This window comes from Peromyscus maniculatus, chromosome 1, assembly GCF_049852395.1.
Source record: "Peromyscus maniculatus bairdii isolate BWxNUB_F1_BW_parent chromosome 1, HU_Pman_BW_mat_3.1, whole genome shotgun sequence".
NCBI classification, from domain to species: Eukaryota; Metazoa; Chordata; class Mammalia; order Rodentia; family Cricetidae; genus Peromyscus; species Peromyscus maniculatus.
In genome coordinates, this window is record NC_134852.1 from 137,956,881 (window position 1) to 137,978,637 (window position 21,757).

Sequence of the window (21,757 nt, forward strand, 5' to 3'; positions counted from 1 at the left end):
TGACATTGTTTTTCCCAGCAGCTGTCAACTGTGAATAGCTTCTTCTCTGTTTGTTTTTGGTTGTTTTTAAGTTTTTGAGTCAAGGTCTCACTACGTAGCTCTCTGCCTTCCAAATGCTAAGAATAAAAGTGTGGGGTGGGCTTCCTCTTCCTCCCCCAGAATGGTTACCTGGGTTCCAGGTTTTTTTGTTTTTGTTTTTTTTTCCCTCTTCTCCATGCCAGGGATCAAATGCAGGATTGTCGCTGTGGTAAGCAAGAGTTCTACCAAAGAACTATCTCCAGTGATAACATTAAGAACCTACTTTTATGCCAAATATCAAAAGTACAGTGAACAGGTCAAAAATTAGCCATGTTATATAATGTTTGCAGTTCAGTGAAAAGAAGACAATGTAATCACATAAAACTATAAGCATCATGAATGCTTTTACAAAAGGTAGAAGTTTTGTTTTGTTTTGTTCCTTTTTTGAAAAAGGGCTTCTCTATGTAACAGCTCTGGCTGTCCTAGAACTTGCTTTGTAACCCACAGAGATTCCCCCTGCCTTTGCCTCCCAATTGCTGGGTTTAAAGAGGTGTACCACCATGTCCGACAATAATTTGGTAGTTTTAAAGACAAACTAGAAGGACAGATATAGGAAAGAAATCAATCAAGGTCTTTCCAATTTTTAGGCTGATAAGTTGACCTTTTAAGCTCTAGGATACCTAGGTGACTGTTAGCAAGTTCCCACCCACCCCATTTTATTTTCTGGCTCTTGTCAAAAATTTTTGGGATTAGCCTTTCTGTAGCTGTTTTTAAACCTAAAAAATAACAAGTAGTGGGCTGGAGAGGTGACTCAGCAGTTAAGAGTACTGACTACTCTTCCAAAGGACCTGGGTTCAATTCCCAGTATTTACATGGTGGCTCACAACCATCTGTAACTCCAGTCTTAGAGGATCTGACACCCACCTCTGTGAACACTGCACATACATGGTGCACAGTCATATAGGAAGCAGAACATCCATACACATAAAAATAGATATTAAAAAAGGTGTGTTTGTGTGTGTTGGCCATCTCACCCTCCACAACTATCTTGCATTCCTTCCCAACCCTGTTGAACCCTTTCCCCCAAGTTCCCTGTAGCAGCCTTTCTTGGGCCACCAGCCCCCAAATCATGACACAGAGACTTATTATTAATTATGAATGCTTGGCCTTAGCTTAGATTTGTTTCTAGCTAGCTTTTTTTTTTTTAACTTAAATGAACCCATTTCCATTCATCTATGTGCTGCCCCGAAGCTTGTTTACCTCACCTATGTCCTGCCATCCTGCTTTCCTGTCTGGCTAAGCCCTGGTTCCCCTTGTCTCTCTTCCCACCAGCCCCACCTGTCCCTCCTCTGCCTAGCTATTGGCCATTCATCTTTTTATTAGATCAATGAGGTGCCTTAGGCAGGCAAGGGAAACAGCAAGACATCTTTACATAGTTAAACAACACATCTTTATGTAGTGAAACAAATAGTCTAATCCACAACAGACCCCCTCCTACTTGAAAGTCTTTTGTTTGTGTTTTATCCTTGGTGGCCCACTGAATTTAATTTGTCTCACATGAGCGTGAGTGGGGTGGTTATTAAATTGTGGTTATCTGAGTACAAGATGATCTAAACATAGAAATGTTTTGGATATAGCTTGGCACTGTCAACTACGTAGTCAGGCTTGTCTGACAGTGTTTACCGACTGAACCATTTTACCAGCCCAGCCACGGACTTTTGGGCAGGTTTAAAGTACCAACCTCCTTCCTGTGGAGGATGACTCAAACCCAAGCAGAAAGCAATTGGATACTTCCATAGCATACTACTGTTAAACTAATAGGCACATCTTGCCTGGCATGTTGGTATTATAACTTGTAGGGTTCACAACCAGAAAAGACCATTGCTGACTTTACTCTGCCAGTAGTTTGTTGGACATTTTGTGGTACTATGACAGCTAGGCCCTACCCAAAATGTGTGGAGTCTTCTGCAATAGGGTCTTACTATGTTGTCTTGGGGGAAGCCAAGAGCATTAAGAACAGCCTGTGTTGTTTGGGAGCCTTCTGGGTTCTCCCTGACCATCAATCAACTCATAGGTAGATATCCCATACCTGGCAACTAGATTTCATTTGATAACTGGCCTATGGCTTTTAGAAATAGCCTTATCCACCCATGCAATAAGTTACCTGCTTATGCCTTCTTGTTTTCTGTCTTCTTTTTTTTTTTTTTTTTTCAAATGTGTATGGGCTGGAGCGTTGGCCCAGTTGTTAAAAGCACTATTCTTATAGAGGACTGGAGTTTAATTCCCAGCACTCACATGGGATGGTTCACAACCATCCATGACTCCAGTTCTTGGGGATGCAACACCCTCTTCAGGCCTCTGGGACACTGTATGCACATGGTCCATAGACATAGGTGCACACAAAACACCTACACACAAAAGTATGTATTTGTGTGCTTGAGGGGGAAAGAGAGTTAAGAAAAGGGCATCGAGGGTCCTCTATCTGTGTTCACTAATTTGAGACCTGGTGCTCTCTGAACCTGGGGTTTACATTTTCCTGGCTAGCCTGGAACCAACAAACCTCACAATTCTCCTGTTGGTCCCCTGCAGTGCTGTGACCACAGGCATTAATTAGTGTGCCTGACTAGTGTGTGACTTGGGTATTAAGATCCAAATTCAGGTACTCACAGTTGTAGAGCGAGCCCTCTTAAATGTTAGGTCATATTTCTTACCCCTTAATTATACACACACACACACACACACACACACACACACACACACACACACACACACACACACACTTATTTTTATTTATTTTGAAACAGGATCTCTTTATGTAGCCCTGGCTGTTCTGGAGCTTAGCAGGCTGGCCTGGAATGAGTGTCCTGAATATTTTTAAATTAGCTTACAAGTTTCTTTATGATTTCTTCACACTTAGTTATCCTCTGTCCTCCCCTTTTCCCCACCCACATCCCTTTCCATACCTGATAGTCTCTGCTTCTAATGCAGTGGTTCTCAACCTTCCTAATGCTTAGACCCTTTAACAGTCATAAACAACCATAAAATTATTTTTGTTTCTGCTTCCTAACTGTAATTTTGCTACTGTTATGAATCATAATGTAAATATCTGATGCAGGATACCTGATATGTGACCCCTGTGAAGGGGTCATGACCTACATGTTGGGAATGGCTGCTCTAATGTCATGTGTTCTATCCCCCTTATAGCTTCCTGGTCTCTACAGGCACTTCAAATTTAAAATTTCAAAACGAGGATCCACACATAGGATAGAGAACATGTAACATCTTTCTGAGACTGGACTACCTTACTCATTATATTTCTAGTTCCATACATTTTTATGCATATTTCACAATTTGACTTTTCTTTATAGCTGGATAAAACCCAATTGTGCATATACACCACATTAAAATTGTTTTTGTTTTTGTGTTGGTGATTAAACCCAAGGTCTGTATCTGTTTAGAAGTAGAATGATCAGAATAATGAAGAGATGTCTGACTTCGTTTAAATCTACCATATATCTTACCACTATGAGGATTATAGAATTATAGGACCAGAAATATCTGTCAATACTTTTTAGAGTATATCTTCAGTTCCTACTGTAATTCATTAAAAAATTCACTGATAAGTTATGCTTTAAAAAAAAAAGTGCTGTCCTACATATTTAGTGTATGTGTTTGTGAATGCTAAAATACTAAAAATATATGTATTGGGGGGGTATGGTTTATCTTGTCAGGGAGCATGGGAGTAGTTTGATAATTATGACTCTTAAGTTATATGTGTGCTATATAACTTCAAATACAAATTTGCATGAATAATTAGTGTATTTTATAAGTATTCTATAATGTTTGTAGGCAATATTTGGTTTGAACTTACTTGGTTTATCATATAATTCTAGTTGGAATTTTAATTATATACCCTACTGATTATTTGGTTGAGGTAAAAATTATGTACATAAAACAAAAAATAGCCTTTTATTTATACAGTGGGTGATTTGACTAGTTCTCATTGGCAACCCTTACCCCATATTTGTTTGTATTGCTACTAATGTCTATTACTGTTAATTACTATTAATGTGTACTGTATAGTTTCTAACCTCACATTATGAAATTTTATTTCTTTCACAGTGACAGAACTTGAAATGAACTATTAAAGTTAAATTATGTAAGAAAAATAAGCCGGGCGGTGGTGGCGCACGCCTTTAATCCCAGCACTTGGGAGGCAGAGCCAGGCGGATCTCTGAGTTCGAGGCCAGCCTGGGCTACCAAGTGAGCTCCAGGAAAGGCGCAAAGCTAGGCAGAGAAACCCTGTCTCGAAAAACCAAAAAGAAAAAAGAAAAGAAAAGAAAAAGAAAAATTGATACACTTGCAGAAAATCTTTTTTTTTTAAAGTGTACCCAAAATACAGAAAAGTATGTTTATCTAAAATCATTTAGGTTATCGCCTAAGTAAAGCATGAAGTGTTGAGGTTTTTCTTGGCTTTTTCCCAGTCTTTCTTCCACCATCATGCAGAACGATTTTGCTTCCTCATTAGAAGGCCCCTCCTTAGCCGGGTGCTGGATTAAATGCAGCACACCTGACTCTATCTGCTGATTTTAAATTATATTTATTTATTTGTGTGTGTGCATGCAAGTGTTCATTCACATTCCATGGACCTACTACAAGAAAATAAGTTAGATGTCCTGAAGTTGAATGTTACATAAGAAAATTGCCACAAATCAGCCATGCTATAAATTGTTGGATATGTGGGTCTTCATTTTGATGTTCAGGAATTCTGCTTTAATAAGCATACAAGGAAAGATGAGTTTTTTCTTGTAGAGGATGATTTCATTTGACATTGAGAAAACAGCAGTTTTCATTGACAAATTCTGAAAATGATAAAGCTCACAGTATCTGCCTTAGATCTTATTACTATAGACTCCATCTATAAGAATCTAGATTATAGTTTTGTTTCAAAATTCTTGAGTACACCAATTTTTGTTTTTTCTTCTTTAGGATTCTCTGGAAGAAAAGCGGAAGCAGCAGCGATCTGAACGCCTGGAACGGATTTTCCAACTTAGTGAGGCTCATGGGGCCCTGGCACCCGTGTATGGGACTGAAGTCCTGGATTTCTGTACTTTGCCCCAACCTGTTGCCAGCCCCATCAGCCCTCGTTCTCCTGGCCCCAGCCACCCCATCTTTTGGACTTACACCGAGGCTGCCCATCAGGCTGTACTGTTTCCCCAGCAGCGACTAGACCAGCTATCAGAAATCATTGAGAGGTTGGCAGGGCTCAGTGATGATGGGAAGTGGGTCTTAGGTCCTCAGTGGATGTTGTTCTTAGGGCTTATGAAGGTGCTGACTTCTGTGATATTTCAGGGTCATGTCTTTTACATTGTTTGCTTTTTTCCTTTCACAGGTTCATCTTTGTCATGCCTCCTGTGGAGGCACCTCCCCCTTCCCTGCATGCCTGCCACCCACCTCCTTGGATGGCCCCTCACCAGGCAGCCTTCCAGGAGCAGTTGGCCTGTGAGCTCTGGCCCCGAGCCCGTCCTTTGCACCGTATTGTATGTAATATGCGTACCCAGTTCCCTGACTTGAGACTCATCCAGTATGATTGTGGTGAGTTCTTGGCTGTTGCAGGACCCTCAATATTTTCATAATTTTGTTTGAGACAATGTCTCATGTGTACCAAGATGGCCAGTGATTTGCTTATGGAGCCGAGGATGACCTTGAACTTCTGCATACCCAGAATATTTTGCACTCTTAGTGTCAAGACTATTTACATCAAAGAGATGCAGCATAGAGGTAGCTTTTGTGGAAGTTAAGTGGATGTGATGTTAATTGATTTATTTACTCAGTGGTTATCAAGACTTTTGTCATTTGCTTTTCATTTGAGTTAATGAATGAGATCATCATAGCAGAGTATGGAAGGAACCTTCAGTCCCAGCAGAGGCAGGCCAGATCTCTTGAGTCCTGGTTTATGGAGCTGGTTCAGGACAGCTAGTGCTGCAGAGAGAAACCTTGTCTTGAAAAAAACCCACAAGTTATGGAAAAAGGCAGCTGCGTATGATGGTGTACACCTATAATCCTAGCACTTAGGACAAAGAGGCAAGAAGATTACTGCAAGTTTAAGACTAGTATGGCCTATGTAGCAAGTTTCAGGCCTAGCAGGACTACAAACCAATAGCTTGCCTTAAAAAGTTCATGGGAAATGATTTGTGGTGACATTAGCCTGCACAGTTAAAAACAAGAACCGTTCATTTAATAGAATACATTTGACTGAAAGAAACAAAAGCAAGTTTTACAGTGGCTTAAACCACAAGAACATTTGTTGTTTACATAATCAATTCTGAGCTGGCAATGGTGGCACACATCTTTGATCCCAGTTCTCATGGGATCTCCATGAATTCAAGGCCAGCCTGGTCTACAGAGTGAGTTCCAGGACAGCCAGAGGTGTTACATGGAGAAACCCTGCCGAGAAAGACAAAAACAAAGAAAAGAAAAAAGAAATCTTTACCCCTTAACTCTCTTCCTATTTATTCTCCTGATTTTTGCATGGTGTTATGATAACTACCAAAACTCTTGACAATTTCCTGAATGTCCTAGAATGTAAGAAAAGATGAATTTTTACTCATATTTGCTCAGTTAAAAACAAAACAAAAAAATACGTTTTTTGCCTGGGATGGTAGTACATGCTTGTAATCTGAGCATCTGAAAAGCTTGAGCAGGAAGATAAGTTTGAGGCCTTGTCTACATAGTAATACTTGGGCTGGGGGTAGGGGGCAGAGAGAAAGAAATTTTCTTGTGTATATAATGTGTCTGTTCTGTATGTGTGAGTGCATGTGCCTATGTTTTGAGTGTGGAGGCCAGAGGCCAATGTCAATTATTCTTCTCTGTCACTCTCCACCTTTTTTCTATAATTGATTAAATTTATTTTTTGGCAATTTCATGTTGTTATACAGTTTCATGATTGATTGCTATATATATCTTCCTGTCTTCACCCCCATCCCAGCTTTTACATGGATTCTAGGGATTCAAACTGAGGCACTCAAGCATACATAGCAAATACTTTAATCATTGAGCCATCTCTGCAGCCTCCTTCTCCCCACCCCACCCCCATTTTAAATAACGTCTGAAACCATAATAGGTTAATTGCAGGTCTTTTGAAACTGGGCTGGAGGTTCAGCTGAGTGGCACATGCTTTCCCTTCATGCACAAGGCCCTAAATACAATCCCTAGCTCACCCCTCACCACACATATGTATTGAAACTTGAGCTGACAATAAAGTAACTCCAGGGTGTCCAACACTACCAGAAGTTTTTATTACTTTGTTAGTTTTCTGTGGGTACCACAAGGTATGAAGTCGAAGACAATCTGTGGGAGTTGGTTCCATGTGAGTTCCAAAACTAACTCAAGTTGTCAGGCTTGGCAGCAGGTATCTTTACTCATTGGTCTTCTTTCTAGTTTTTCTCACTAGAAATAATATAAATGTTATTTTGTTTGTCATAATTAAAAAATATAATTTAGGTTCACTGATTTGATGTGCTTTGCCTGTGTGTATGTATATGTGCTACATGCATTCCTGGTGCCCAAGAAGGTCAGAAGAGGGCATCAGATACCCTGGAACTAGAATTACAGATGGTTCTGATCCACCGTGTGAGTGCTGGGAACCTAACCTGGTTCCTCTGCAAGAGCAACAAGTACTCTTGCAATTTCTTGAGCCTCAGCATCATTTCTATGTGTTGGAACATTAAACTAGATAATGTCTTAACATCCTAGCCTGTGCCCAGCATTGGTGGTGTACACCTTTAATCCCTGGCAGGCGGATCTCTATGAGTTTGAGGCCCACCTAGTCTACAAAGCAGTTCCAGGACAGCTAGAGCTGTTACACAGAGAAACCTTGTCTCAAAAAAACAAAAGAAAAAGAAAAAATTAAGAGCTAAATGTTTTTATTCAATGGACTAGTTGAAACCTTTGCATAAGGTCTTGATTACCCATCAACTGTAGCTTTCTAGTATTATTTTCTCTATATCATCATGTAACTAACTACTTGTACTCTCTCATATTTCTTCAGGAAAGTTGCAAACATTGGCAGTGTTGTTGCGGCAGCTCAAGGCAGAGGGCCACCGGGTGCTCATTTTCACCCAGATGACCCGAATGCTGGATGTGTTGGAGCAGTTTCTCACCTACCATGGTCACCTATATTTGCGCCTGGATGGGTCTACTAGAGTTGAGCAGAGACAGGTAACGGAGGCATCCTTACCCCTCTAGAGACTCCCCTCAGCTTCTGTTTCTTTTTCTCAAGCTTTCAGCTTAGAGAAGGGACCTTAAAAATTAAAAAGCCTTTGGTTTGTTTTAGGAATAAGTCTCCAAATACCATCTTTTTTCCCTTTCCTTTTAGGCCTTGATGGAACGGTTCAATGCAGACAAACGCATATTCTGCTTCATCCTTTCAACTCGAAGTGGGGGTGTGGGTGTGAACCTGACAGGAGCAGACACTGTTGTTTTTTATGACAGCGACTGGAATCCCACCATGGATGCTCAGGCCCAGGATCGCTGTCATCGAATTGGTCAGACTCGGGATGTCCACATCTATAGGTATTGCCTTACTTCCTCTTTATATACAGGATATCTTGATATATTTGGCTGTTTACACCACTTCCATTTCCTAGGCTTATCAGTGAACGAACAGTAGAGGAGAACATTCTAAAAAAGGCAAATCAGAAGAGAATGTTGGGAGACATGGCCATCGAGGGAGGCAACTTCACTACAGCCTATTTTAAACAGGTACAAAATAAAACCCTTCAGTCTAGACAGAAGAGAACTTTTGTTCTTGAAAGTTCCTTTGTTTGCTAGACAGCTGTGCTTTGACCTCCACAGATCTGTCTCTCAATCTGTAGTACTTCCATATCTCAACGTTTTTTGGCCTAGAGGTAATATTCCATTGGCTGACTCTTCCCTTGTTATATCCAACAGCAGACCATCCGAGAGCTGTTTGATATGCCTCTGGAGGAGCCGCCCGGCTCCTCTGCATCTTCTGTCCCTGAAGAGGAAGAGGAGGCTGTGGCCAGCAAGCAGACTCATATTTTGGAGCAGGTAACAAAAGAGGGGTCAATCCTAAAATAGCACCGCTGCTTAGATATATGTTGGCTTTCATTTATATTTGAATGTGTCAGGGGCAAGTACAGCTTCTGCTAGTTCCCAGTTTATAATCAGCGGTGTTTTGTTTGATTTTCTTTTGTGTTTGTTTTTTGTTGTTGTTTTGGGGTTTGTTTGTTTGTTTTGGTTTTTCGAGACAGGGTTTTTTTTATATGTATATTCCGAAATACATAAGTACAACCTGTTCAGTCCATTTAATATTACTCACGTATGTTTTCAGGGCTGACCATTTGGTGTTGGATAACCAGTTGGTGTGCTCTTCCCTGCGGAGGACTGTTCCTCCTGCTCTCAGCATTCCTTAGTTGCTTGTAGTTCTTTGTGTCGTGTTGTGGCCTCATGGTCTTTCCCCATCCACTTTGGCATGTCTATTGCAGTTGTCCTGGTTCAGCTAATTTTTAGGCAGCCATTGGTGAGACTTCATGGTTGTAGCTTCTCTCATTACTAAGAGACACAGTCTCACAACAAATTGCCTGATCTTTCTGGCTTTTACAGTATTTTTGCCCCCTCTTCCAAAATGTCTCCTGAGCCTTATATGTGGAGTTATTTTGTGGATGTATCCATTGGGACAGGGTTCCATGACTCTGCATTTTGATTGGTTGTGGTTTTCTGTAGAGATGCTTGGTTTTGTTTGTTTTTTTGTTTTTTTTTTTTTAGTTTGGTTTTGTGGTTTATCTCCTCACTATGTGCATTCCAGGGAATTAAATTAGCAAGTATCTTTACCTGCTGAGTTATCTTCCCAGCCCAGATTTTAAAGGTTTTTTTTGTTTGTTTGTTTGTTTGTTTGTTTTGAGACATTGTCTACTTCTTGGAGTACAGGACAGGCTACAGATAGGACTCAAGTGCTTCAGAAAGAAACTGGAGCCAGCCTGGTCTACAGCTACACAGAGAGACCTGTTTCAAAGTGGGGAGGGAGGGTCTAGAGAGGTGGTTCAGCTGTTAAAAGCACTTACTGCTCTTGCAGAGGACCTAAGTTCAATTCTCAGCACCTACACGCTGGCTCACAATCTTCTGTGACTCTAGTTCTAGAGAATCCAGTACCTTTTCCTGACCCCTTAAGGCATGAGGTGCACACACATACAGGGAAACTCTGCACATATAGTACATAAATCTCATACATACAGGGAAACACTGCACATATAGTACATAAATCTAAAAGGGGAATTCTTGGGCCTCCATTTCAAACCCTACTAAACTATAATTCTTTTAAATAGATGCATATAATTTTTAATAGTAAGTATAATTGAACCTACAACAATACTAACAACTCTTCTCCAGAACAATACTCATAATTCAAATCATAGAACCATAGATGTAGATATATTGTTCTTTGCATTTTTTTGTTTGTTTGTTTGTTTTCTTAAATGTTGGTTCTAAGCATTTTTCCCTTATATTTTTTCAGAACTACCTTTAAGTGAGCCTAAGGGGGAGGGTTTTACTTGAGGTGAATGTGCCAAGATCTGATTTGATATTATCCCTGGACTCAGCACCATGGGTGTACTTGCTTATCTAACCCAGAATAGCCACTGAATGAATCCCCAAGTTTACTAATGGAATCAAGAATAAAGGTGTTGCCTGTTTCCTTATAACTGAAATTTAATGGAGAGATGGGTGCATCTCTAAGTAGTAATTATGTGTCTCAAAGCTTGGAGGACATTGATTGATGAAAAAAGCTACTTAGCTATGGTCATCTGCCTTTGCTATAGAGTATGCAGTATATTATGTAGCATGCAGTATGTTGTATAATTCTTAGAAAAATGGAAAATAAACTACAGGTGTAGAAGAGCATCATGGAAGGTTACCTACCAGATACTTTCTTGTCACTGAACACATGCTCTAGACATTGTTTTTTAAGATTTATTTAATTATTGTGTGTGGGGAGGGTAAACACATGCTACAGCTTACATGTGGAGGGTCAGAGGACAATTTTGTAGGAGTTGTGGGAGTCAGGGAATCTCCTTTTAAAATGTGGGTTTCAAAGATACAATCTGGTCATTAGGTTTCGTGGCCATTGCCTTTACCCACTGAGCTAATTCAGTGGCCCATAGGCAGCTGCTCATAGTGGGTTTGATGTCAGTTTAATTATTCGTGCGTGCGTGCGTGCGTGCGTGCGTGCGTGCGTGTACATGAGTATAGGTGCTCACAGAGTCCAAAAGAGAGCATTGGAATCTCTGGAGCTAGAGTTTACAGGCTGTTACTGCAGGCTGTTATGAACCACTCAAAGTAGGTTCTAGGAACTGAAAGCATCTTCTGCAAGAGCAATAAGTGTTCTTCTGAGCCATCTGTCCACCTCACACTTTGTGATTTTGTTCTTCATGTTTTTGTTTCTGGGAATGGAACCAATGATTTAGGCAAGTATTCTACCAGCTACACCCTCAACCCATTTTTTTTTTTAAAGAGAGAAACTCTACGGCTAAATTATACAGGAAAGGAAGTAGAGATGGAGGTTCTAAAATAGTCATTTGGGTGCTGGGAGTGTGGTGCAATGGCAGAGCACTTGCCTAGCATGCATGAGGTCCTAGGTTCAATTCCCAGCTCTAGGGAAAAACAAAAACAACAACAGAACCTGTGCTCAAAGAAAACAAAAACTAACTAGATAACTAACAAAATAAATAAATAAATAAATAAATAAATAAATAAATAAATAAATAAATAAATAAATAAATAAATAAGTCGTTTGTTCCCTAGTGGGAGAGCTAGTGAAATCCATTCCATCATATGCTGAGTATTGACTTGCTTTGGTAATTCTGGTTGCAGAACATTGCTGAGTTCAGGTATAATTCTGTTTTTATATAAATTTGGATTCAAATGTTTTTTGTTTAAGAGATTTTTACTTAAGATAGAGTCTGACTGTTAAGACTTGGCTGACAGGGGTCTCTTTATTTAGACCAGGCTGGCCTAGAAGTCACAGATAAGTTACCTACCGTTTCCTCCTCGGTGCTGGGAATCAAAGGTGTGTGTTGCCACACCCAGCTGCCTCAGGTGTTTCTGCAGGAATGTAATGCAGGCATTCAGGAGGCAGAGGTAGATGCAACTCTGTTAGTTCAAAGATAGCCTGGTCTACACATTGAGTTCCAGACAACCAGGGTCACATAGTAAGTAAGACCTTGTTGTCCTTGTCATAAATAAATAAAATGTGATTACAAGATCTAAGTAACTTGATTTATTTTGTGTTGTTTTGAGACGGGGTCTTGTCACATGTCTCTGGCTTGCCTGGAACAGTCTGTGAAGAGCAGGCTGACTTCAAACTTGCAGCAATGCTCTTTGTGACGCCCGAGGGCTGAGTTTATGGGCATGTACCTGCAACATGCCTTGAAAAGTTTTTGACATTCTTATTTTGTTTGAAAAAATCTTTTTACTTTTAATTATGCATATGCAATGTCCATGTGTGGATATTTGCACATGAGTGCAGGTACTGTGGGAGAACAGAGAGATTGGATTCCCCCTAGAGCTGGAATTAAGCCATCTGGTAGGTCCTCTTCAAGAGTGGTAAGGTTTCTTTAGAGTCGAGGTATCTCTCCAGCTCCATTACCTTTTTTTTTTTTTTGTTGTTTTTTGTTTTGTTTTCAAGACAGGGTTTCTCTGTGTAGCTTTGGAGCCTTTCCTGGAACTCACTCTGTAGACCAGGCTGGCCTTGAACTCACAGAGATCCTCCTGCCTCTGCCTCCTGAGTCCTGGGATTAAAGGCATGCGCCACCACTGCCTGGCTTGAAAATTTCTTTATTGTTCATTATATACATGTGTGCCATCACATGCTTATGGGGGTCAGAGAGCAGCTTTCTAGAGTCCGTCTCCTTCCGGTATGGGTTCTGAGGATCAGAGTCAGGCTGTCAGGCTTGCTGGACAAGTGCTTTTACCTGCTGAGCCACTTTGCTGGCCTCCAAATTCTTAAATTTCTTATTTTGTATATGCTTTGTTTTTCTTCTGTACACCTTGAAGGCATTGTGCCGGGCAGAAGATGAAGAAGATATCCGTGCAGCCACCCAGGCCAAAGCCGAACAAGTGGCTGAGCTTGCAGAATTTAATGAGAACGATGTGTTTCCTGCTGGTGAGGGAGAGGAGGCCAGTCGACCTGGGGCTGAGGAGGAGGAGATGTCCAGGGCTGAACAGGAAATTGCTGCTCTTGTAGAACAGGTTAGTGTTGGATCCGCTACCACTTCTCTTCATCTGTCATAACTTATGCCAGGGCTCAGACCTTGTTTTCTTCTTCTGGCTTCCCTGGTGATGATAATGGTGATAGGCCCTGAGCTCTAGATCCTTCTGTTTATCCACTGACTCTTCCCTACAGCTGACTCCCATTGAGCGCTATGCCATGAAGTTCCTAGAGGCTTCACTGGAGGAAGTAAGCCGAGAGGAGCTCAAGCAGGCAGAAGTAAGTCTTTCTGGGGAAGGGGCAGTGGAAGCTGCTCGTTTCTACTCTGCCTTGCTTTGCTCTGCCTCTTGCTGACCGCGTTTGGCTATGTTGTTGGTAGGAGCAAGTGGAAGCTGCCCGAAAAGACCTGGATCAAGCCAAGGAGGAGGTGTTTCGACTGCCCCAAGAGGAAGAGGAAGGGTCAGGGGCTGGGGATGAGATGTCTTGTGGGACTAGTGGAGGCAGCCACCGGCGCAGTAAGAAAGTCAAGGCTCCTGAGAGGCTGGGGACTCGTGTCAGTGAGCGTCTTCGTGGAGCTCGAGCTGAGACTCAAGGAGCCAACCACACTCCTGTCACATCTACCCATCCTACCTGCAACACCTTCATGCCTCCCCAGTGCAGCCCTGTGAGAGAACGAATTCCCAGGCCAGTGCCTAGGCCTCGACATGCTCCTGCTCCTGCTCCTGCTCCCACTCCACCTCCCGCTCCCGCTCCCGCTGTAACTTCTGCCCTACCCGCAGCTCCCATACCCATTTCAGCCCCAAATCCAGTAGCCATTCTTCCTGTCCATATCTTGCCTACTCCTGCACCTCTGCTTCAGCTCCCTCCGTCTTGTTCTTCTCCTACTTGCATCTCTCCTTCTGCCTGTACCCCTCCACCCACTTGTACCCCCTCACCCGCTCCAACCTCTCATTCGACCGCTTCTTCACCAACCCCACTTGATTCCCTCCCTGTGCCCGTCTCTCCCGGGGTTACCAACCTTCCTTTGAACTCAGAAGTAGAGCTGTGTGCACGAGAGTTGGTACCTGTGGCGTCTCTAGAGCTGCCTGGAATGACCAATTCTGAGGCTTCCCTGGTTAGTCCTGGGCCTCCAAAGGATCTTTTGCCAGGGTCTGTTGATATTCTGCCTGAGTCAGAGAAGAATCTTCTAACTCCTGCACCCAGTTCAACCCTGGAGGCTGACAACATCCCCAATGGTCAGGATCAGGAGGTGCCAGGTCCTGAGGAAGGGACTAGTCCCACACTGCTCCCTGGTGGTGAGGGGTTGACCACGAGTCTGAGTGAGAGCAATGGGCTGGAGCTCCCACCCTCGGCAGCATCGGATGAGCCACTTCAGGAGGTGTTGGAGGCTCACAGGAACTTGGAAGAAATGGGAGAGGTTCAGATCCCAATCTCCAACCCAGAAAAGCCACAAGAACTTGTTAGTGCCGAGGTTACAGCCCCATCCACCTCACCTTCAGCCACCTCCTCTCCTGAGGGTCCTTCACCTGCCCGTCCCCCACGGCGTCGTACCAGTGCTGATGTGGAAATCAGGGGTCAGGGGTCTGGCCGGGCAGGACAACCCCCAGGTCCCAAAGTGCTTCGAAAGCTGCCAGGACGGCTGGTAACTGTGGTGGAAGAAAAAGAACTTGTGAGACGTCGGCGACATCGGGGAACTGCCAGCACCCTAGTACCCGGGGTATCCGAAGCTCACACCAGTCCAGGAAGCCCATCCACCCACAGCATGTCAGGGCCAGAGTCCTCACCTCCCAGCAGTGCGCCCTGTGAAGCTGCTCCGTCATCCTCACTGTCCACCCCAACCCAGCATCCCTTCATAGCTTGTCGTCATGTTGAACTGGGTGTGGCTGGTGGGGGCAGCCCAGAGAATGGAGAAGAAGCAGAGCTTACCATCACTCCACCTGCTGTGAAACGTCGGAGGGGAAGGCCCCCCAAGAAGAACAGGTCTCCAGCAGATGCTGGGAGAGGGGTGGATGAGACCCCTTCATCCATCTCTAAGGGGAAAACCAATGGGGTTGACCCAGTCCCTGGGCCTGAGACGGTAACTGTTGCAGAGCCTGCCCTCAGGCCCCAGTTTGTTCCTGGGCTGGCCCAGCCTCTCGGACCTGAACCAGTTCACAGACCAGAGCCCATCCTGTCACCTGTGGAAAAAAGACGACGTGGGCGTCCCCCTAAAGCAAGGGATTTGCCCATTCCTGGGACCATATCCTCTCCAGGGGATGGCAACTTAGAGAGCCGGACACAGCCACTCCCCCTCCCAGCACCCCTGACACCACTCCCACCACTTGTAGCCTGTCCCACTGCTGTCGCCAACACTGTCACCACTGTCACTATTTCAACCTCCCCACCTAAGCGGAAGCGAGGCCGACCTCCCAAGAATCCACCATCACCTCGGCCCAGCCTTGGCCCTGTCTTGGACACCGACAGCCCTTCTGTCCTTGAGAGTTGTGGATTGGGGGTGCGGCGGCAACCCCTGGGCCAGGCGGAAAGTGAAGGCAGTTCCTCTGATGAGGATGGAAGCCGCCCTCTCACCCGCCTGGCCCGTCTACGGCTTGAAGCAGAGGGCATTCGGGGACGAAAGAGTGAAGGGTCCATGGTGATGGCCGTAATTCAGGATGACCTGGATTTAGCAGATAGTGGGCCGAGTGGGTTAGAACTGACACCACCTGTGGTCTCATTAACTCCCAAGTTTCGGTCAACCCGCCTGCGTCCAGGGTCTCTAGTTCCCCCACTAGAAACTGAAAAAATGCCTCGCAAAAGGTCAGGGGCTCCAGTTGGGAGTTCTGGGATGGCAAAGAGGGGCCGCTTGCAGCCCCCAAGTCCCCTGGGGCCTGAGGGTTCAGTAGAGGAGTCAGAGGCAGAAGCCTCAGGTGACGAGGAGGAAGGAGATGGAACCCCACGCCGCCGAACCGGTCCCCGCAGGCTCGTTGGGACCACCAACCAAGGGGACCAGCGTATCCTGCGTAGTAGTGCTCCTCCCCACCTATCTGTCCCTACTGTTAGTCACAGAGGTCGCAAGGCCAAGACGTGAGTGGTAAGCCCTTCACCTAGGTGTCCCACCATGGTCTCTTCCCCATGCCCAGGCCTGACTCTGTTAACCACTACTTGAAGTCTGAGGGGGAAGCCTCCAGGGAGACATAGGGGGCTGTCTCCCTTTCCACCAAAGTAGGGGGTAGGTAACTGGTTGTCATGGAAATGGGGCTCATCACAACCCCCCTTCTCTCCTACCCTACATAGCTGGGCAGTGTTAAGGGTGGCAAGATAGTCTCTGTCCCCACCCCCTTGTACTTGATTCCCCAGCTGTCTTTCACAGCCTCAAACCCTTAGGGAAAAGGGGGAGGGGCTTTTCTTCAATGAGGTGGGATGGGTTTGGTTTTTTTTTTTTCTTTTTTTTCCTTTTTTTTTTTTTTTTTTTTTTTTTAAAGAAGAAAACATAATAAACTTAGTTTCTGTACAAGCATCCGTGTAAGGAGGCTTCTGATTTTCTGGTCTGGTGGAGGGTTGGGTGGGACTTGGACATAATTTTTCACCTCCCTCTTGCAATGACCCATACCTGATCTCTAATCCAAGATTATATACTTTTAAAGCAGAACTTAACCCCTCTCTCAGTCAAGAAAAAGAAAGATTGTCAAATCTGATCTGATAGGCTACGTAGTCTCAGTTTTAGACCACTCAGACAAACTCTTTTCTCTGACTCTTGAACTTTCCCTCACTCAGCTCTCCAACACCTTGGAGTTCCCTTCCAACCTCCTTGCTCAGGTGCTTCCTTACACTCCTTTCTTCAGAAAGCAGGCATCCTCCATTTGCTTCATGCCTTGGCCCTCCTCTGCTCTCCATCTAGCCAAACTGGTTTGAGTTGGCCATGCCCCTTCCCAGCTCCCTGGGCTCTTCACATGGTGGCTGGCCCCACAACTCTACCTTGGCTTGGCTTGGAGCCATGAGTCAGCTTCATCTCCACCCAAGCCAAATCAAACCTGAGGCAGGAGCCGAAACTCACAGTCCCTCAAAGCCTATAGCCAGGTAAGAGTCTGTGTTCATGTTGATAGTTTCTGACCTCACCTCCTGGGCCCTCCTCTTGGAGCTCTTCTCATGTGCTGCGCTTCAGTTCTTGCCTCAACTTGACATTGCAGCTTTGCTACACATCCTTTTGCTCGACTCTCACCTCTCACTCTTTTTGCATTTTCTTTATTTGTGCTTGGGGAACCACAGGTGGTTTAGTTTTGTCCAAGCTGTAGGAGAATGATTGGACATGAGAGTAGAAAGGTATTTTGATGTGCACAGAGGGTCTGAGTGAGTCAAGAAGGCACTATGCAGCTTTCTGTATGGGCAGTGAGGTTACTGGAACTCTGCTAATCTGGTTGTGTTGTATGGTCTGGGTTAAAATGGAGAGAGACGGTGGCAAGAAGGCATCATAACAAAGATAGGTTCAGGGTTTGGGGCTTTTTGGTTGTTGTGTTTTAGTTTTTGTTTTGAGACAAGATCTCCTATCTCAAACTCTGAGCTAGCAATGCTGGTCTTGAACTCTCGATCTTTCTGCTTCCACCTGTCCAGAATTGGGATTATAAGTGTCTGCCACTACTACTGGGTTAGGTGTTAGTTTGTTTTTAAGTTGTTTTTGGGGGTTGTTTTTTGTTTTTTGTTTTTATAAACAGCAAAAAAGAACTGTATGATTTTTCCCTTCATCCCCAGAACTGTTTTCATGTCAGGTGTGGTGGCACATGCCTTTAATCCCAGAACTCCAGTCAGAGGCAGGTGGATTTCTCTGAGTTCTAGGCCAACCTGGTCTACAGAGTGAGTTCCAGGACAGCCAGGACTATATAGAGAAACTCTGTTTAAAAAAAAAAAAAATTGTCTCAGCACAAGGGAGTAGAGGCAGGGGATCTCTGAATTTGAGGCCAGCCTTGTCTACATGCTTCCAGGCCAGTCAGGAAGAGCTACATAGTGAGACCATATCTCAAAACAAAATAAAGCACTTACCCAAAAGGTTTTGAGATTCCATGTCCTGTTTCTCAGTATGCTTCTCTGTCTTGCTGAAATACAAGTATATTCACAGGTGCTTGCCTTCAAAGATTTAGAATCTTAAACTGATGGAAAGGATTCCATCCACGCATTTAGTCTCCTGGCCTGAGTCACTGGAGGAATTTCCCAGTACGACTGCATTCCTAAGTATAGAGTTAGAACAGTAGATAGCATGCTTTGAGAAGGGTGGAGTCACCACGCCAGAGCAAGAGCTCATTTGTTGGGCTTAAAAGTACCTTGACTGTATCGCCCGCAGGTGATGGAGGACGAGGAGAAGGCAGCGGAGAGCTTGATGAGCAACATGGAAGCTGCTCCTTCTCCATCCCCTGTCCACTGCTGCTGGCTCCGCCTCCGCTACCTGGCAGCTACTAGCATTATCTGTGGCTGTTCTTGCCTGGGAGTCATGGCCCTTGTGTTTGCCATCAAGGTGAGGAATAAAATTCCTGTGGGTACAGGGGTGGGTAGAAGAAAATGATTTTGTGTATTTGATCTGTCTGCAGTTAAACAGTTACTAAATACCTACTGATGCTTAGTTATGGGCTTAGTACAAGATAGTTGTAAAAATGGATAATTAGGTGAATGCAGCTCATTGACACTGTGGTACAGGGGAAGCAAAAGTACTTTAGAAACAAAGGAACAAGGAAAGGTCTGTGTGTGTGTAAGACAGACAGAATAAACCTGTTAGAGTGAGTGGCTACCAAAGCATTCACAAGATGACCACAAGAAGATCACTTTTAGAGGGTGAGTCCCTGAGGTGAAAGGAAGTCTAGATAAAGGCAGCAGTGAGCACAAATGTGGATTCAATGAGGAATACTGAGAATTGACATCAAACATCTAGAGTCCTGAGGGCCACCAATTCTGTACTTGGGAATTTTGACTTATCTCGAAGACTAGAGAGCAATGTAAAAATTATTTCAGAGGAGTGACATGGCCAGATTTGTGTTTCAGAAAGATCTACTCAAAGCCTCCTTTGAGGTTGAATCACAAGGGGCAAAACTACAGGCAGACAGTTGAGTAGTGATAAGAACAATATCCAGGATCTGGAAGAAGCAGTGTAGTTGTTAGAGATTCTCTGTACCCTTTTTTGTGCTTGGGTTCAGGGTGGCATTGCTAGGAATTGAGCCCAGACCCTTACCCATGATAAGTGCATTGTTACTAAGCTCAGCATACATGTTTGCCTACTGGACGGCTAGTCAAGCTAACTTAATACCATTCTGGAATCATATCACCCCCTGGATGTATCTTGACAATCAGAAACACTTTCTGTCACCATAAGAATTTCACTGGGGCAAACTCATAAAAAAGGAACCTTTGTGATTGAAAATGATGATGCCTATTGAACCATGAGAGATTTGACTGGATAAGACTGAGTCAAGAATTCCAAATTCCAGATAGAAAAGAATGGGAGTAGAAGGACTTAAAAGTATTTTCGAGTCCAAAAATGTAGTTCAACAGAGAACTTGGCTGGTATGCCCAGGCCCTGATTCCATCATACCACAAAACAAACCAAAGTCATTAAAAAGCACGTTCCCAAGTGCAATGTTCTAAGCTAACTGTAGCCAATTGAGAAGTAGGCAGGACTGCGATGAATAGAGTGTGTTATAGATGAGACAAGAAAGACAAACGAAAGGATGTAAAATGTTTGGGTGTGAGAATATGAGCTATTACAGATCAAGGAGAGGAATAGGGCAGTGGGCACTTTGGGACAGAAGCAGGGGGAGAATCTAACCAAGAACCTGCCCCCACAGGCAGAAGAGCGGCATAAGGCAGGCCAGTCGGAGGAGGCCATATACTGGGGGGCCCGGGCCCGGAGACTCATTCTGGCCAGTTTTGCTGTCTGGTTTGCTGTCCTTGTTCTGGGTCCCTTGCTGCTGTGGCTACTCTCCTACACCATTGCACAGGCTGAGTAACCCTGGGTGGCCTTTGCTGCGAGCCAGTCAAGACCTGGATCCAATCCAACAGTGCGGCGGCAGTGCTCAGTTCTGGTGACGGGAGTGGGTCGTGGGTCTTCCTGTCTAGAAGGACGTTGCCTTTCTCGGGAACCATTGGAAGAGCTCATCTAGGCTATTCAAGCACCTGAGACTTCACGGGGAGGTCGGCCTGCTCTCTTCTTTCATTACCCTCTGCTTTGTCTCCCTACCCCTCCATCCTAGGAGCCTCTATTCAGAGAAAGGGTTGAAAACCAGGCTTGATTTTATTAGAATTTGTTTTGTAATAAAAGCCTTTTTTGGTGGTGAAATACTGTCTAATTGTTCTTTTTACTGCTTTCTCTTGGGCCTTTGGTAAAGGCATCTAAGTGATGACTTGAGCCTGCGTCTGGCCTCTAACCTCTGCCTAGGATTAGGACTTTTTTACTTTTATGGGGAAGTTTCCCTTGGAAAAAACCCAGCTTATCTGTCAGCCATGACTGAAGCCAGACAGGAATCCTAGTAGTAGCTCACACACATCGATTGAGTAGTTACTGGCAGGCTGTGCTTCAGGCACTGCTGCTTTCTTCTGAGTCCTCACAGTGACTCAATAGTAGGTACCATTGTTCCTTATAGTTGAGGAAACGGGTATTTGTGAGTCCTAAACCCTAAAGCTAGAAAGTAGAAAAGGTAGCTTGAATTCAGACAGTTTGCTTCCAGAGGAATGAAATTGGATTACCAAGAACAACCGCCCTGTATACTGACAGTTATGTGATTAAGCGTATTTTATATTTGTATCTTGGGACTCCTGATAACATTTTAAACTTCTAGGGTCTATATGTGTGCGTATTGAGTCAGACTGACTACTCAAAGTCGCTGTGCCAGTGCTGGGTCACCAGTGGGCACCACCATGCTCGACTGTTGTTGCTGCTTTGTTTCCTAAAATGGCAAGGTCATGTAGCCCAGTCTGGCCTCGAACTCGATCCTCCTGCTGCTGCCTCCTGAGAATTACAGAGTTAATCCTGCTAGAATTACAGACGTACACCATCACACTCAGCTTAAATATTTTCTTAAAGTTTGGAAATATAACTCACAAGCAGACTCCAGACAAATGTACAGTTTAGATTAACGCTTAGCCAATACCTGAAAGCTACTATTCAAATGGGTTGTTGTCAGCACTGCGGGACCTTAGTGCCCTCTAACCATTTCTTATCACGAGTGACCACTGTTCTGACTTCTCACATGTAATTTTGCTTGAATTTGCTTTAGAGAGATGACAGTCAGTCAACCAATCAAGAAATAAGCCGGGCAGTGGTGGTGCATGCCATTAATCCCAGCACTAGGGAGGCAGAGCCAGGTGGATCTCTGTGAGTTTGAGGCCAGCCTGGGCTACACAGTGAGTTCCAGGACAGGCTCCAAAGCTACACAGAGAAACCCTGTCTCAAAAAAAAAAAAAGAAGAAGAAAAAGAAAAATGTTTAAAGTGGTATATATAGGCTGGGGGCCACTTGGGAGACAGAGACAGGATTATCTCTGTGAGTTCAAGGCCAGCC

At 44.1% G+C, this 21,757-nt stretch overlaps 2 protein-coding genes across 7 annotated transcripts in view; both read left to right on the forward strand.

The window, feature by feature from the left end:
* Positions 1-16,697, forward strand: part of Srcap (Snf2 related CREBBP activator protein) — a 52,879-nt gene extending 36,182 nt beyond the window's left edge. For all 5 annotated transcript variants that reach the window (XM_006977047.4, XM_006977045.4, XM_015995920.3 and 2 more), the window contains 9 exons: positions 5,008-5,273; positions 5,411-5,613; positions 8,069-8,238; positions 8,396-8,592; positions 8,667-8,781; positions 8,971-9,090; positions 13,090-13,284; positions 13,439-13,522; positions 13,623-16,697. In XM_006977047.4, the coding sequence (XP_006977109.1) occupies positions 5,008-5,273; positions 5,411-5,613; positions 8,069-8,238; positions 8,396-8,592; positions 8,667-8,781; positions 8,971-9,090; positions 13,090-13,284; positions 13,439-13,522; positions 13,623-16,310 (4,038 nt within the window). In that variant the 3' untranslated portion in view covers positions 16,311-16,697. The remainder of the gene's footprint in view (positions 1-5,007; positions 5,274-5,410; positions 5,614-8,068; positions 8,239-8,395; positions 8,593-8,666; positions 8,782-8,970; positions 9,091-13,089; positions 13,285-13,438; positions 13,523-13,622) is intronic.
* A 52-nt stretch (positions 16,698-16,749) lies between these two features.
* On the forward strand, positions 16,750-20,537 carry Tmem265 (transmembrane protein 265). Of its 2 annotated transcripts, XM_015995921.3 has the most exons (3): positions 16,997-17,299; positions 18,555-18,725; positions 20,047-20,537. In XM_015995921.3, exons 2-3 carry the CDS (start codon positions 18,558-18,560, stop codon positions 20,206-20,208), a joined length of 330 nt encoding a protein of 109 aa, XP_015851407.1. In that variant the 5' UTR covers positions 16,997-17,299; positions 18,555-18,557; the 3' UTR covers positions 20,209-20,537. The 2 variants fall into 2 exon arrangements, with proteins under 2 accessions (XP_015851408.1, XP_015851407.1); XM_015995922.3 differs by having other exon boundaries at positions 16,750-18,725.
* Positions 20,538-21,757: the final 1,220 nt, after the last annotated feature.